This window comes from Mytilus edulis, chromosome 7 (genome assembly GCF_963676685.1).
Source record: "Mytilus edulis chromosome 7, xbMytEdul2.2, whole genome shotgun sequence".
Lineage (NCBI taxonomy): Eukaryota > Metazoa > Mollusca > Bivalvia > Mytilida > Mytilidae > Mytilus > Mytilus edulis.
The window spans coordinates 26,558,628-26,573,338 of NC_092350.1; the positions used below are offsets into that span (position 1 = coordinate 26,558,628).

Here is a 14,711-nt window from a genome sequence, read left to right on the forward strand (position 1 = left end):
TAAGGCGTCAGTGTGAATGAGTTTGTGTATAAGGCATCAGTGTAAATGAGTTTGTGTATAAGGCATCAGTGTAAATGAGTTTGTTTATAAGGCATCAGTGTAAATGAGTTTTGTGTATAAGGCATCAGTGTAAATGAGTTTGTGTATAAGGCATCAGTGTAAATGAGTTTGTGTATGAGGCATCAGTGTAAATGAGTTTGTGTACCAGGCATCAGTGTGAATGAGCGTGTGTACCAGGCATCAGTGTGAATGAGCGTGTGTATCAGGCAGTAGTGAAACTTTGTGAACTAAGCATCAGGGAAAATAAGTTTGTCAACCACAAAGAATTCAAAATGAGTTTGTGTATCAGGCATATCGAAAGCTCAAACACATCAAACGAATGGAAAATAACTGTCATAATTCTGACTTGGTACAGGCATTTTCTTATGTTGAAATAATGGATTAAAACTTGTGTTATAGCTAGCCTAACCTCTCACGTGTATGACAGTTCCATAAAATTCCATTATATTGACGACGATGTGTGAACAAACCAAACAAACATAATAGGTAAAATTGTCAAAAATAGGGGTACAGCAGTCAAACTTGTGTTATAACTAATCACTATAATAACAAACATTGACACAATTACATAAATGTACAGAGCCACATCATATGCCAAAAAAAAAAAAAGATACAAAAAGGCAAATAGACAAAACATATTAGCAAAATGAAGGATAAGAATAAAACAATTATAACCAAGAGTACTTTTAGATTTGTACTCTGTGTTTTTTTTGTCTCTCTTTGACCTAAAATGAGTTTAGAATTTCCTTTTGGTATCTGTCTACTCTGTTATAAATGCAGTTTTTGTTGCAATTTTATTTAGAAACATCCTATAAATTTTTTAAATCAAAAACTTTTCCCATATAAAGAATATTTAAAAAAATAACAAAATTTAACAACCTACAATTTACTGAACATTCAGATTGATATTAACCTATAAAGGAGTAGGGGCAATAAAGCCCTTGTTAGGCCCAAATATTACTGCAAATTTAAAAGTTATCATGTATATTCTTAAATTACTCCAAACTAGATTGAGGTACAAGGTAATCAGATAATAAAAACATATTTCACATTGAACGAGTTACCATGGCCACAAACCATAACTAAATTTGAATATTTTGTAAAATTTCTTGATTTTCCATGTTTTTCATCAATTTTTAAGTATGTTTCAGATTGAAAAAGTATGTGCACACCCAAGAAACAAATTTATATTTGGTGAGATTATGTCAATAGTTTAAATAAAGCTTCTCTTAAATTATTTTGTTGTTCCTTGGCTGCGCACAATGTTTCCACAATGGAAATATCGATGGAAAACTGCATAATTTCTGTATTTTTCAGACTATTGTGAAAATGGTACATAACACGACGTAATTGTGACATCATCAGATAAAAATCTTTTATGTTTTGATTTATACTTGTTGACCCTATGTATTTCTAAACATTTTGTGCCAATTTGAAACAGTTTTGAAACATTTTATTTCCTTGTGCCAAAACAGGGCATTAACACACCTACTCCTTTTATAAAAATCTGGAAAGAATTATAGAGCAATAACAAGGCTATTTCCATAAATTTAATATTTCCAAGGGACATAACTCTTTTAAAAAAGTCGATTGTCCACAATTATAAAACTTATCTGAGATATTGTTGATATTCACCTATTGTATAAGTTTTATATGAATCAGGCAAGAATTGTACCTGTGAGAGGGCAAACAAGAATGGACAGAGGGACGATCACACAGAGGAACAGAGGGATGGATGCCCGGTGTTTCCATGTCCCCCCCCAATGGGTTATGCAGGGGACAACAAATACTTTGTCATCTACAGAGATTAACAAAAAAACTAATTATATAGTGCCTTCTTATTGTCATTAAAAAGTAGGCAGATATAAGCTGTATGGTGACTTAAAGCTGCTAACATTCATATTGTATGATCTATGGTAGATAGTTGTCTCATTATTTTTATAAATGGATTAAAAATGTAATTTCTTTCAAGAATTTGTGTTCCAACCAAACAATAGTAATGATAAATATCTTGGTAACAAGGTAACATAATTTTTTTTACAACACTTCCTAAGAAAATATAACTGACGTAAGTGTTACATGATTTCATCATTTTTATTATCAAATATAAATAAAAACAAAAGATTTTAATCCTTTTTTGGAGCATTAGATTTTCTAAGTCCCTTCTTCCTGGCACCTTGTAAAATCTTCATACCCGAATTCAGCATGAGACTTTCTGGGATTAAATCAAATAACCATCCCTGAAAAATAAAACATATAAATGTAAGTCACAACCATGGATTAAAAATAAAACATATAAATGTAAGTCACAACCATGGATTAAAAATAAAACATATAAATGTAAGTCACAACCATGGATTAAAAATAAAACATATAAATGTAAGTCACAACCATGGATTAAAAATAATTTGTTTACAGGGTTATATGTGAAAAAATCTTGAAACTGAAATAATTCAGACAGACAGACTGATTGACAGCTATGTGAATCACTATATATCCTTTAGGATAGGGGTGTAAGCAAGGGGGAATATGTCCATAGGACACAGATGATGCACCCCCCCCCCCTTTGCATATCATATAAAGTTATAAAGGAACATAACTGAAGAACACTAAATGTGAAGCTACCCAAATTTATACTTGATCTAGTTTTGTTGTAATAAGTATTGTGTACAAGTTTTATTTGGTTGTGGCAAACTAAGGTAAGAGAACGGAAACAATAATTCAGCAATTTTTCTATTTGTAAAGGTGCATAACTCTAAAACAGTAAAAGTGAGGCCATAAAAAATTCAAACTTGACCTCTGTGTTTTGGTAATACATTGTGTATAAGTTTCGTAACATTTGATTGAGGCAAACTAAAGATAGAGAACAGAAATCAACTTTGGCCAATTGGGGCGTACAGAAGGACAAGGGCAAAACTTAAAGGAGGCAGCATAAAAAGAAAGATAAGACAAATAATCAACATCAATGCAATATATAGAACATACTAACCTTAAACTATAAAAAGAAGATGTGGTATGATTGCCATGAGACAACTATCCATCATATCTCCACAAGAGACCAAATGACACAGAAATTAACAAATATAGGTGGCTTGTATTAAAAATTTATTTTCTTAAATAAAACTTTAAATATATTATTGATCAAGACTAAAAAGGGTGAAGATTGATATCTCGAAAAACAAGTCTAACATGCAACATGATCATGTGACTGTCATGTGACTGTTCGAATTCAGGCCCCTTGTTAGTAGATGATGTATGTTTTTTGACTGTTCAAATAATTCAGGCCCCTTGTTAGTAGATAATGTATGTCTTGTGACTGTTTTAATTCAGGCCCCTTGTTAGTAGATGATGTACATCTTGTGACTGTTCGAATTCAGGCCCCTTGTTAGTAGATGATGTATGTCATACCTAATGTTGTCCACTATTTTGAGATTTAAGTTTTAATGGCATCATCATTGTTTGTTTTTGTTAAATTTATTCCCATCTTTTCAAGACTCCAGATGATTAAGAGCTTTACAAATTGTATAGACTACGGTCTATAATTGATGACTGTATATTACCCTCTATCATGGCCCCTGAATAACAGTCTTATGGTTAGGATTGTCTTTGTGGTGTCCTCTCCTTGAACTTAACAATATATCTCCTTTCAATCATATATATATATATCTGAATTAAATTTAGGTAATTTGGTATTTCTTAATGACAATAAGTCAATGAGTCCTTTAGAACTTATATTTCCTTTAATAAAAAAAGGTACTTCTGAACAGCTGGTCCAAGGACACAGTTATCGTCCTTTGGTTTTTCATTGTCTACGAATATAGTTCCTAGTGTAAACAGTGTATAACTTGCATGTTTTATTTGATACACTTTCCCAATTTATTTCTTGATATTAAATGCATGAAATATTAAGTAGGGGGGTGTAATTACATGTTAAAAAAATTTGGGTGCTGAATCTTAATGTTAAGTAGTGATTTGGTCCAGTTCAAAAAGGTCAAATTTATCACGTCTGAAGCTGTCAAACTGAATTTTACACCCCCAATATTTTGAGTTAGAGCTGGTAGAATTTCTATAATTTTGATATTATTTGTCTCACTGGTAGTAAACAACACTGTAAAAATCTTTTTGAGAAAGAGCAGGTGGGATTTTTTTAATTTAAGTTCATTGTCTAAAAGAAATGCACTAGGAAATGACTGTGTTCTCAGGCCAGCTGTTATAAAAGCTTTTTATCCTAAGGGATAGTCTGCACTGAATGATAATTATTTTCATTCCCGCCTACAACTCACACCTATTCTTTAAGAACAAAAAGTAAAAGCTAATAAATGGATAAATGTATATGTAATTAACTTTCAGTTATTCACCAAGGAATCTTTGATATAAATGCTTTCATGAAAGATCATGATCTTCTTAATCAAAGGTATGAAAGGTCAATATCCCATATTTCAGATTATTTTTTTATTTTTAATTTGAACTACATGTAGGATCTTTTACTGTTTGATTGAAGCATATCTAAATGTCAAACTTCAGTTAATGAGGGCACTGTTATAAGGAAACTGATTTTTTTAAAGGCTAATTAACTTTATATAAATGACATTTAAGACATATATAAGAAATGCATTTTTTACAGTGAATATACTGTGTCAAGTTTGTATACAGATCATTAGTCATGTTTGAAACTAGATCAAGACACAACCTAGCTCATATGGCAAAGAGTCAAATTTATTGAAAGTACAATACCAGAAATCTCTATAAAATATTGTATCAGTTTGAAAGATTAACATTTTGCGTGAGAGAGATGCAAAAGTTACAATTTCATACCCAAAAAGTCAAAATTAACACACAAAGCCATGGCAAAATATAAAAAGAAAACCAACAGACAAAAATTTGCAAAGGTTCCATGGAACCCTGCCGTGTCTTTTCTATTTTTGTTGTTAGTCCTGAATCAACAAAAATGGAGAAAAATTATCAAAAATGTTCCTCTAGATACAATCTTTAATTTGATTGTAAGAAGCTTCTGTCTAAGTTTGGTAAAAATCCAGGATGGTTTAAGAATCTAATAAAAGTTTAAGAAAATTTAACTGTAAGTAGATTAACTTGAAGAAAACATTTAATTAGTAATTATATGGAAAAAAGGGAAAATAAAATTTTACAAAATTTCCTTTTAGATACTAGCTTTTGATCATAAAAGTCCATTATTATTGCAAGGTTTTGAATAATTTAAGAACTCCCATTCTGATATCTGATACATATCTGTATTCACTTTTACTGAAATCAAAATGGCATAAAATAAATGCTAGCAATAATTTCTAATCTATAGCAGAAACTATATACATGCTATTTTAATTTACAAAGACCACAACAGGGTCCCATACAAACTAGTTTAAATCCTTGTTTGACTGGTGAATATGATAAACTTTTAATTCTGTTTTGAAACAATTTCAAGAAAGCTGGTGCCAAAAAAAAATTAATGAATTGTGTATTGTTTGACTATTTCTATAAGCCATGCATTATACAAACTAGAGGCTCTAAAGAGCCTGTGTCGCTCACCTTGGTCTATGTGAATATTAAACAATGGACACAGATGGATTCATGACACAATTGTGTTTTGGTGATGGTGATGTGTTTGTAGATCTTACTTTACTAAACATGCTTGCTGCTTACAATTATCTCTATCTATAACAGTACTTTATGTGGAAAATGTTATTGAAAATCTACAAATTTTATGAAAATTGTTAAAAATTGACTATGAAGGGCAATATCTTCTTAGGGGGTCAATTGACTATTTGGTCAGGTTGACTTATTTTTAGTCCTTACTTTGCTGTACATTATTGCTGTTTACAGTTCATCTCTATCTATAATAATATTCAAGATAATAACAAAAAAACAGCAAAATTTCCTCAAAATTACCAATTCAGGGACAGCAACATAACAACGTATTATCCGATTCATCTGAAAATTCCAGGGCAGATAGATCGTGACCTGATTAACAATTTTACTTCCTGTCAGATTTGCTCTTAATGCTTTGGTTTTTGAGTTATAAGCCAAAAACTGCATTTTACCCCCATGTTCTATTTTTAGCCGTGGTGGCCATCTTGGTTTGTTGGCCAAGTTACCAGACACATTTTTTAAACTAGATACCCCAATTATGATTATGGCCAATTTTGGTTTAATTTGGCCCAGTAGTTTCAGAGGAGAAGATTTTTCTAAAAGTTTACTAAGATTTACGAAAAATGGTTAATAATTGACTATAAAGGGCAATAACTCCTAAAGTGGTCAAATGACCGTATTGTTTGACTATTTCTATAAGCCATGCATTGTACAAACTAGAGGCTCTAAAGAGCCTGTGTCGCTCACCTTGGTCTATGTGAATATTAAACAATGGACACAGATGGATTCATGACACAATTGTGTTTTGGTGATGGTGATGTGTTTGTAGATCTTACTTTGCTGAACATTATTGCTGTTTACAGTTTATCTCTATCTATAATAATATTCAAGATAATAAACCAAAACAGCAAAATTTCCTTAAAATTACCAATTCAGGGGCAGCAACCTTATAACGTCAGTTAACTAGAACAAGATGCATCTGTAACAGTGTAAGTCATTATTGTACACTGAAGTACAAAGAAATCAAATATCTGCAGGAACAATAATTAAACTTAAAGAACGAAACTTTACCCAATACTTTTCAAAAGGGATGGTGTATCCGATAAAGGACAAATCTTCTTTTTTTAATTTACTGATTAACCTTAAGTATATAAATTCCAATACATTGTAAATACAATAACTTCTCAAACATATATATACAATAAGCTTACTACTAGCATTATATTTAAAATATCATATATCTGGATTATTAAAAATAGTAGGAAATTCATTTTTATGTTAAAAAAGAACAGAATTAAAATGGGCACTAGCTGACAAGTTCATGTTGACCGATTTGACTCAAATTCTCATTTTTGATTAAAAACAATGTAAAACATTTATCAAAATAATAAAAAAAGTCTAAAATAAACAATTTACCGGGCATGGGCTCATATTGTTTATATTAGTATAGATGCCATTTAATTTACTGTTGAGTTGCCCAACCTAGACCTCAAATTGCCATATAAGCCATATAAACATAAATATAGATATGAATAGGTATCAGACTCATGTATTTGGATTTTTCTATGTCTGTTTAATTTAACATTACTTTTACCTGTATTAATAAAATTGAGAATGGAAATGGGGAATGTGTCAAAAAGACAACATCCCAACCAAATAAAAAACAACAGCAGAGGGTCACCAACAGGTCTTTAATGTAGGGAGAAATTCCCGCACCCAGAGTCTGAGGCGTCCTTCAGCTGGCCCCTAAACAAATATATACTAGTCCAGTGATAATGAACGCCATACTAATTACCAAATTGTACACAAGAAATTAAATTAAAATAATACAAGACTAACAAAGGCCAGAGGCTCCTGACTTGGGACAGGCGCAAAAATGCGGCGGGGTTAAACATGTTTGTGAGATCTCAACCCTCCCCCTATACCTCTAACCAATGTAGAAAAGTAAATGCATAACAATACGCACATTAAAATTCAGTTCAAGAGAAGTCCGAGTCTGATGTCAGAAGATGTAACCAAAGAAAATAAACAAAATGACAATAATACATAAATAACAACAGACTACTAGCAGTTAACTGACATGCCAGCTCCAGACTTCAATTAAACTGACTAAAAGATTATGATTTCATCATATGAACATCAGGCACAATCCTTCCCGTTAGGGGTTTAGTATCATACCATCATAACATATATGAGAAGAACATAACCCGTGTCATGCCAACAACTGTTTTTAGAGTAAATGTGTTTAGTTCCGATGCAAAGACCTTATCAGTGACTCAATATTAACGCCAAAATATGCAATCTTTAATGACTTGACAACAGAATCGTAATTATATCCCTTCTTAATAAGTCTATTCAAAGGTTTTGTAAGTTTCTGAGGTGAATACTGACACCTTTGTGCTTTATAAAGAATATTTCCATAAAAAATTGGATGTGAAATACCTAAACGTATTAGAAGTCTGCATGTTGAGCTATATTTACGAATGATGTCTTTATACCGATGATAAAATTTAGTAAATGTTTTGACTAGTTTGTGATATCGAAAACCCTGGTGTAATAATTTTTCAGTAATACATAAATTTTTCTCGTTAAAATCTAAAACATTATTACATACACGAGCAATCATACAAGTTGAGATATATAAACACCGTAAGATGGTGACAAGGGAACGTCACCATCTAAAAACGGATAATTAACGATAGGAAAGCTTAAATATAACATATAAAACTATGAAAAATAATACATTATTCAAAACTCGTGCTTCTTCTTTTTAATATCTGATGAGGTAATGTGTAGATGTAAAACTAAATCAGAATATTTACTTTTTACTTTTGTAATTTCTTAACTTGAGGGTTTATCAAAAATTTACACACTCAGTTTTTGTTTTAAACATCTGTTTTATGTAATATCATATGTCCCCTAATCAGTAGTGGATGACATATTTATATCTATTTTATTATTGAGAGAAGGTGTGAAATTTTCACTCTAAAGGGCTTAGTTGGAAGACTGAGTAGACTTTTTAGCTGACTTATGTAAAATACTATGCAGTACAAATGTACTAAATATTATTAATCCACTTTTGTGATTTTTTAAGTTCAAACAAAAGTTAGTTTATATTTATAAGCTAATGCACGTAAATATAAGCATGATAAGATAAGCAATTAATGCATTCATTAAATATTTGCTCAACAGTTATTGCATGAAAAGAATTGTATATGATTAAGATTAAGAAAGGGAAAGATGTTTAATTGGCTTATTTGGACTAATTTTAAATTTAAATGTGAAACTTTGGTTAAATATATCTATTTATATTAGTTTTTCCTTTTTTGGGGTAACATAAGATTGAATAAATTGCTTCCCTGAGCGCAGCCGGATACAAACGCAGAGGTCCTACCCTGAACAGTTGGGGCTAAAATTGACACAATTTTTGCGCTTGATACAGGTCTGAATTTGAATTGTAATTAAATATTTGACACATAATAGGTTTCTGACACAGAATAACTGTAGTCAAAGAACTTAGATTTGGTTATATGATTTTAATTTATATATTTTTTGCTTTTGTGCTTTTGCAAATTGACCACCACCCCCAACCCAACCCTGAAAAAAAGTTTACTCAATTTTTTGCTTTTGTGCAATACACATAATGGTGTTGCCTATTGGCTTCCCCCAAAAAATATGGCTTGAGCCATAACCCCCCAAAGTCAATCCTAACCATCCCTTTGTGGTATGGAAACTTGTGGTATAATTTCAGGGAGATTAATACACTTAAACACAAGTTGTAACCCCCAACACCAATCAGAACCTTTCTTTAGTGGTATTGAACCTTCTGGTAAAAATTTAAAGAGATCCATTTACTTAAACTAAATTTCATGTCCAGAAGGTAAATGCATCTTCGGACAACAACGACGACATGATAGCATTATACAATGCAAAAGATTTTTGGCAGGCGTATAAAAACATGTATTTTTTTTTATATCAATGATGTCACAGAATATGCCCTTCTAATTATAAGCGTTTAAATACAAAAAAAGTCTTTTGACAAAAAAAACCCATACTATTTTTTGAATTTTTAAATATTGACTTTGGACCTTGAAATGAAGAGCATATGCAAGTAACCAACTAAATAATTTACCATAATGTTCGTCTATACAAACAACATCTTTCAAGTACATATTTGTGTTAAACGTCAAGTCTTTCAAACTGACAATTATCTTTAAACAAACGAAGTGAAACGAGTAATTTTGGTACCGGCTATAATTGGTCCTGATCAATGATTATGTTCAATGTTTCAAGGTGAAACATGCTCCAAGTCGATGAAAAATCATGATAAAGTTTTATTTTCAAAGTGTTGAATTTTACATCACAAATATGCCAAAAATAGAGAATTTTGCTAAAAATTTAAAATTATATATAAATTTTACCAGATTAAGGTCTGGGAAACATTAAGCGCAGATGTCAAACCAGATGCTCTGCAGGGCGCAGCTTTATACAACGCAGAGGTCGAACCCTGAACAGTTTGGGCAAGTATGGACACATCATTTAAGCTTGATACAGCTCTGAATTTGGATTGTGATTAAATAGTTGACACAACATAGGTTTCTGACACAGAATGAATGTGGTCTAAGAACTTAAACTTAAAAAGTTAAAATTTTTAAATTGGACATTTACCTATTATGGTCCAATATCCAAAATATAAATACATGGTTAGATTCAGCATATGATAGAACCCCATATATTCAATTTTTGTTGAAATCAAACAAAGTTTAATTTTTGACCCTTTGGACCTTAATGTAGACCAATTTGAAAACAGGACAAAACTGTGCAATTGAGTATTTCTTGCTATTGCTTAAAACTGTGCAATTGAAAATTTCTTGCTATTGCGCAATATTGTGCAATTAGATATTTCTTGCTATTGCGCAATACTGTGCAATTGAAGATTTCTTGCTATTGCACAATACTGTGCAATTGAAGATTTCTTGCTATTGCGGAATACTGTGCAATTGAAAATTTCTTGCTATTGTACAATACTTAATATAATAATTTTGGACCCCGATTTGGACCAAGTTGAAAACTGGGCCCATAATCAAAAATCTAAGTACATGTTTAGATTCAGCATATCAAAGAACCCCAAGAATTCAATTTTTGTTAAAATCAAGCTAAGTTTAATTTTGGACCCTTTGGACCTTAATGTAGACCAATTTGAAAACAGGACCAAAAATTAAGAATCTGAATACACGGATAGATTTGGCGTATCAAAGAACCCCAATAATTCATTTTTTGATGAAATCAAACAAAGTTTAATTTTGGACCCTTTGGACCTTAATGTAGACCAATTTGAAAACAGGACCAAAAATTAAGAATCTGAATACACGGATAGATTTGGCATATCAAAGAACCCCAATATTTCATTTTTTGAAGAAATCAAACAAAGTTTAATTTTAGACCCTTTTGGCCCCTTATTCGTTTGGAACAAAACTCCCAAAATCAATCCAAAATTCCTTTAGTGGTCACAAACCTTGTGTTAAAATTTCATAGATTTCTATTAACTTATACTAAGGTTATTGTGAAAAACCAAGAAAAATGCTTATTTGGGACCTTTTTTTGGCCCCTAATTCCTAAACTGTTGGGACTAAAACTCACAAATCAATCCCAACCTTCCTTTTGTGGTCATAGACCATATGTTAAAATTTCATAGATTTCTGTTTACTTATACTAAAGTTATTGTGCGAAAACCAAGAAAAATACTTATTTGGGCCCTTTTTGGCCCCTTATTCCCAAACTGTTGGGACCAAAACACCCAAAATCAATCCCAACCTTCCTTCCATGGTCATAAACCTTGTGTTTAAATTTCATAGATTTTTATTTACTTTTACTTAAGTTAGAGTGCGAAAACCAAATGTCTTCGACGGCGATGACGACGCCAACGTGATACCAATATACGACCAAAAAATTTTCAATTTTTTGCGGTCGTATAAAAAGTAAATATTCAAGTCAGATAATTATAAAATGTTATGACAAACATTATGTGAAAAGATTTTTTTATTAACAAATGTACTCGATGTTTTCTGTCTGGAAAATCAATAGAAACTGTAGCTAGAAATAGGAGCCATTTATGGGCCTTTTTAAACCTACTCCTTTGTTATTTTGGATATATTAATTTTGCTCTTAAATGGCCATCAAATTGTTAATTTTCTGGGTCAAATAGAGGTCTTAAAACCCCTCATTTTTTTTCATGTAGTCAAATACAAAAGCTTTGTGACAACTGCAGAAGTAAAAAAAAAAATAAAGATAATTTTCACTCACCAATCTAATTAAGGAAAAAGTATGATTTAAAATGAAATGACCTTAAATCAACTACTCAACAGTTCTTTAGATGAGTAAAATGACTCAAGAAACCTGAAATCTATTTCTAAATTTTTTTGAGATTGCAATTGGATGATTTGTAGCTTCACTCAACAGAACGGATACCTATATTCAATCATTTCTCTAATCCATCTTGTTTGTTTCTTTGTGTCATATGAACATGATGAACCAATATAAGAACTAGTATAAGTATTTATAACACCATCTGCTAGACAAAACATCTTAAGAAATATAATATTGTACTCTTTAATGCTTGAAAACATTATGTACCCGGTAGTTGTAATTTATTTTTCCACCTTTTTTTGTTTATTAGCCTTCAAATACAATGGCCTATGTTCTTTTCTCAAGGTTCACTTTGAAATCAGATCACAAAGCAGTAGGAGAATTGGTTTGAAAATAAAGGTAAAGAAAACATTTTGTATATATAAAATTTAGTCCTGGTATCTATGATGAGTTTATTTCCCAGTTTAAGCATTATAGAATTAATGTAGAATATGACACTTTTAGACTGAAAAAATGACAAAGTTTAAAGCTCAGTCAGTGAATCATTGGTGAACTCTAAATAAACCATCCTTAAAAGACAAGCAAAATGTGAGTGAAAAAAAACCTTTATTTTTAATTAAAATACAAAATAGAAAGTTTTTTGTACTTAAATTATCTGCATTACCTTTCATAGATATATTTACACCTTTGGGTATCAAGCTGAATTTTTTGATGACCTTAGTTATAAATAGCTACAAATAATCTTTAGATGTCATATGCATGCAAGAATCATATTTTTATGACATCAAATGTTTTTGTAATTGTCATACACAATTTTCTGAGAACTTGTGTGAGATCTTTTAAAAGTAATGGCAGACAGTTTTGCATACAAATGCCTTAAAATAGAAAATAAATAAAGCTTATTATAAGGCTACATTAGGCTTAGTTAAAAACAAATTCTAATTGAAAAAAATGTTCTTTATTTGAAAAAACAGTTGAAATAATAGGATAACTTTGCTTAGTTTCCTTCATTTAAATGAAAAATGAATTCCTGGCTACAAATGCCATTTCATAAACCAGACCCATTGCTTTCTTCTATTTTAGGACACCTATACAAAATGTCACTTTAAAACATTACAATATCTTAATAACAGGTAAGGAGTGAAAACAAGGAATCTCCAGTAAATATACTTACAGTAATACTATGTGACCACCATCCGTTTGTTGTCTTCTCAAAACCAACAGTATCTAAAGCACTGGCAGCATACTGATCAGGGTAGGGGATCCAAAAGCTGCCTTTCTTTATCTTAGACATTTTGGTGGCAACAAAATATGGCAATACACTCTGAAAAAGAAGATCAGAGTTAAAATTGATTAAAATATTATGTATTCTGTATTATTAGTACCTTTGTTAATTGGCTTGAGAATAAAGTATCTATCTATCTATAATAAACTCAAACTCTGACACATACAAGAGGGTGGTAATAGGGGTACATTCATGACGAAAAAACGGTAAAAATTCTATCCAAATAATTTTTGGTGCATGACCATGATGACAAAATAATGTACACTTTCTTTTAGAAGACAAAAAAATTGACTGACTCTGACAAATCACGTTAAATTTTTCCCGAAAATGACGGTAACGATAATTATTTGACACCTTTGACAAATCAGGATAAGGATATTTTGACGATTCACAGTAAAATTTTATCCAATTTGGCGCTAACGGTAGCCGAAAATGACCATTTGAAGCCTGACAGTAAATGGCATTACAACCCTCATACAAATATGTTATTTTCTATTTTGACAGACACTGTGGTCGCCTGATGTGACATATGAATATCAGTAAATAAAGAGTAACTATGAGTCTTAAGTTTGCAAGTTATTAAACAAAAACAATGCCATTTTGGAATCAACCAAGGACCATAATCCTGAATGGCACAAGGTTATTCTTCAATATCTAATTTTACTTCAATTTTGTTATAAGGGACATTGAATTAATTGGAAAATCATTATATGTTTTGTTCACTTGTAAATGCACAAAATATGACTTAAACTGATATTTTCCAAACAATTAAGGACCATAATTACCAAAAGGCATAAGTGATAATCATCAATATTAATCTTGACCTCCATTTGTCACCCAAAGGAACATATAAATTTGAAAAAGCATAGATTAATAGGTTCATATGTTAATGCAGGAAAACAGTTTGAATCCCCTGTCTTGTTTGCCCAAATGCTGTTTAACCCTAATCATTAACCAGATTTCTGTTGGGAAAACTTTTGTTTAAAAATTTATGGAAAAGTTTTAGTACATGTACTGATTTCAAACTGAATTGATCTGTATAAGGAGTGTCTAATTGTCAGACCTTGAGAAGGACTTAAAGTAATACATGTATTACGCATTTGATACTGAAAAAAAAATTGAAGCTTAATTGAAATAAATATTTTGTTTAAAGGCATATTACATCACATGATTTAAAATGCTTTAAAATGCTTTAAAAAAGAATTATTCCTGAGCTAACATGATCTGATGGACGGAAAGACGGACACACTGCTACTCAGTATTTCCATGTCCCCCTCAACACATTACTCTGGTGAGGTTTTAAAAGATGCAGTTCAAACTTTAAATCTCGATACAATTATCTTGATTCTTGCAGGTGAGAAAAAACTAGTTGAAAGAAAAAATTGGTTATGAAAAA

General features: G+C 31.0%; 1 protein-coding gene across 1 annotated transcript in view; it reads right to left on the minus strand.

Annotated features, from left to right (window-relative positions):
• Nucleotides 1-2,135: 2,135 nt before the first annotated feature.
• The window catches only part of LOC139481150 (very-long-chain 3-oxoacyl-CoA reductase-B-like), a 41,483-nt gene continuing 28,907 nt past the window's right edge, over nucleotides 2,136-14,711 (minus strand). The window contains exons 9-10 of the mRNA XM_071264284.1: nucleotides 13,205-13,354; nucleotides 2,136-2,300 (exon numbers count right to left, since the gene is read on the minus strand). Of these exons, the coding sequence (XP_071120385.1) occupies nucleotides 2,187-2,300; nucleotides 13,205-13,354 (264 nt within the window). The 3' untranslated portion in view covers nucleotides 2,136-2,186. The remainder of the gene's footprint in view (nucleotides 2,301-13,204; nucleotides 13,355-14,711) is intronic.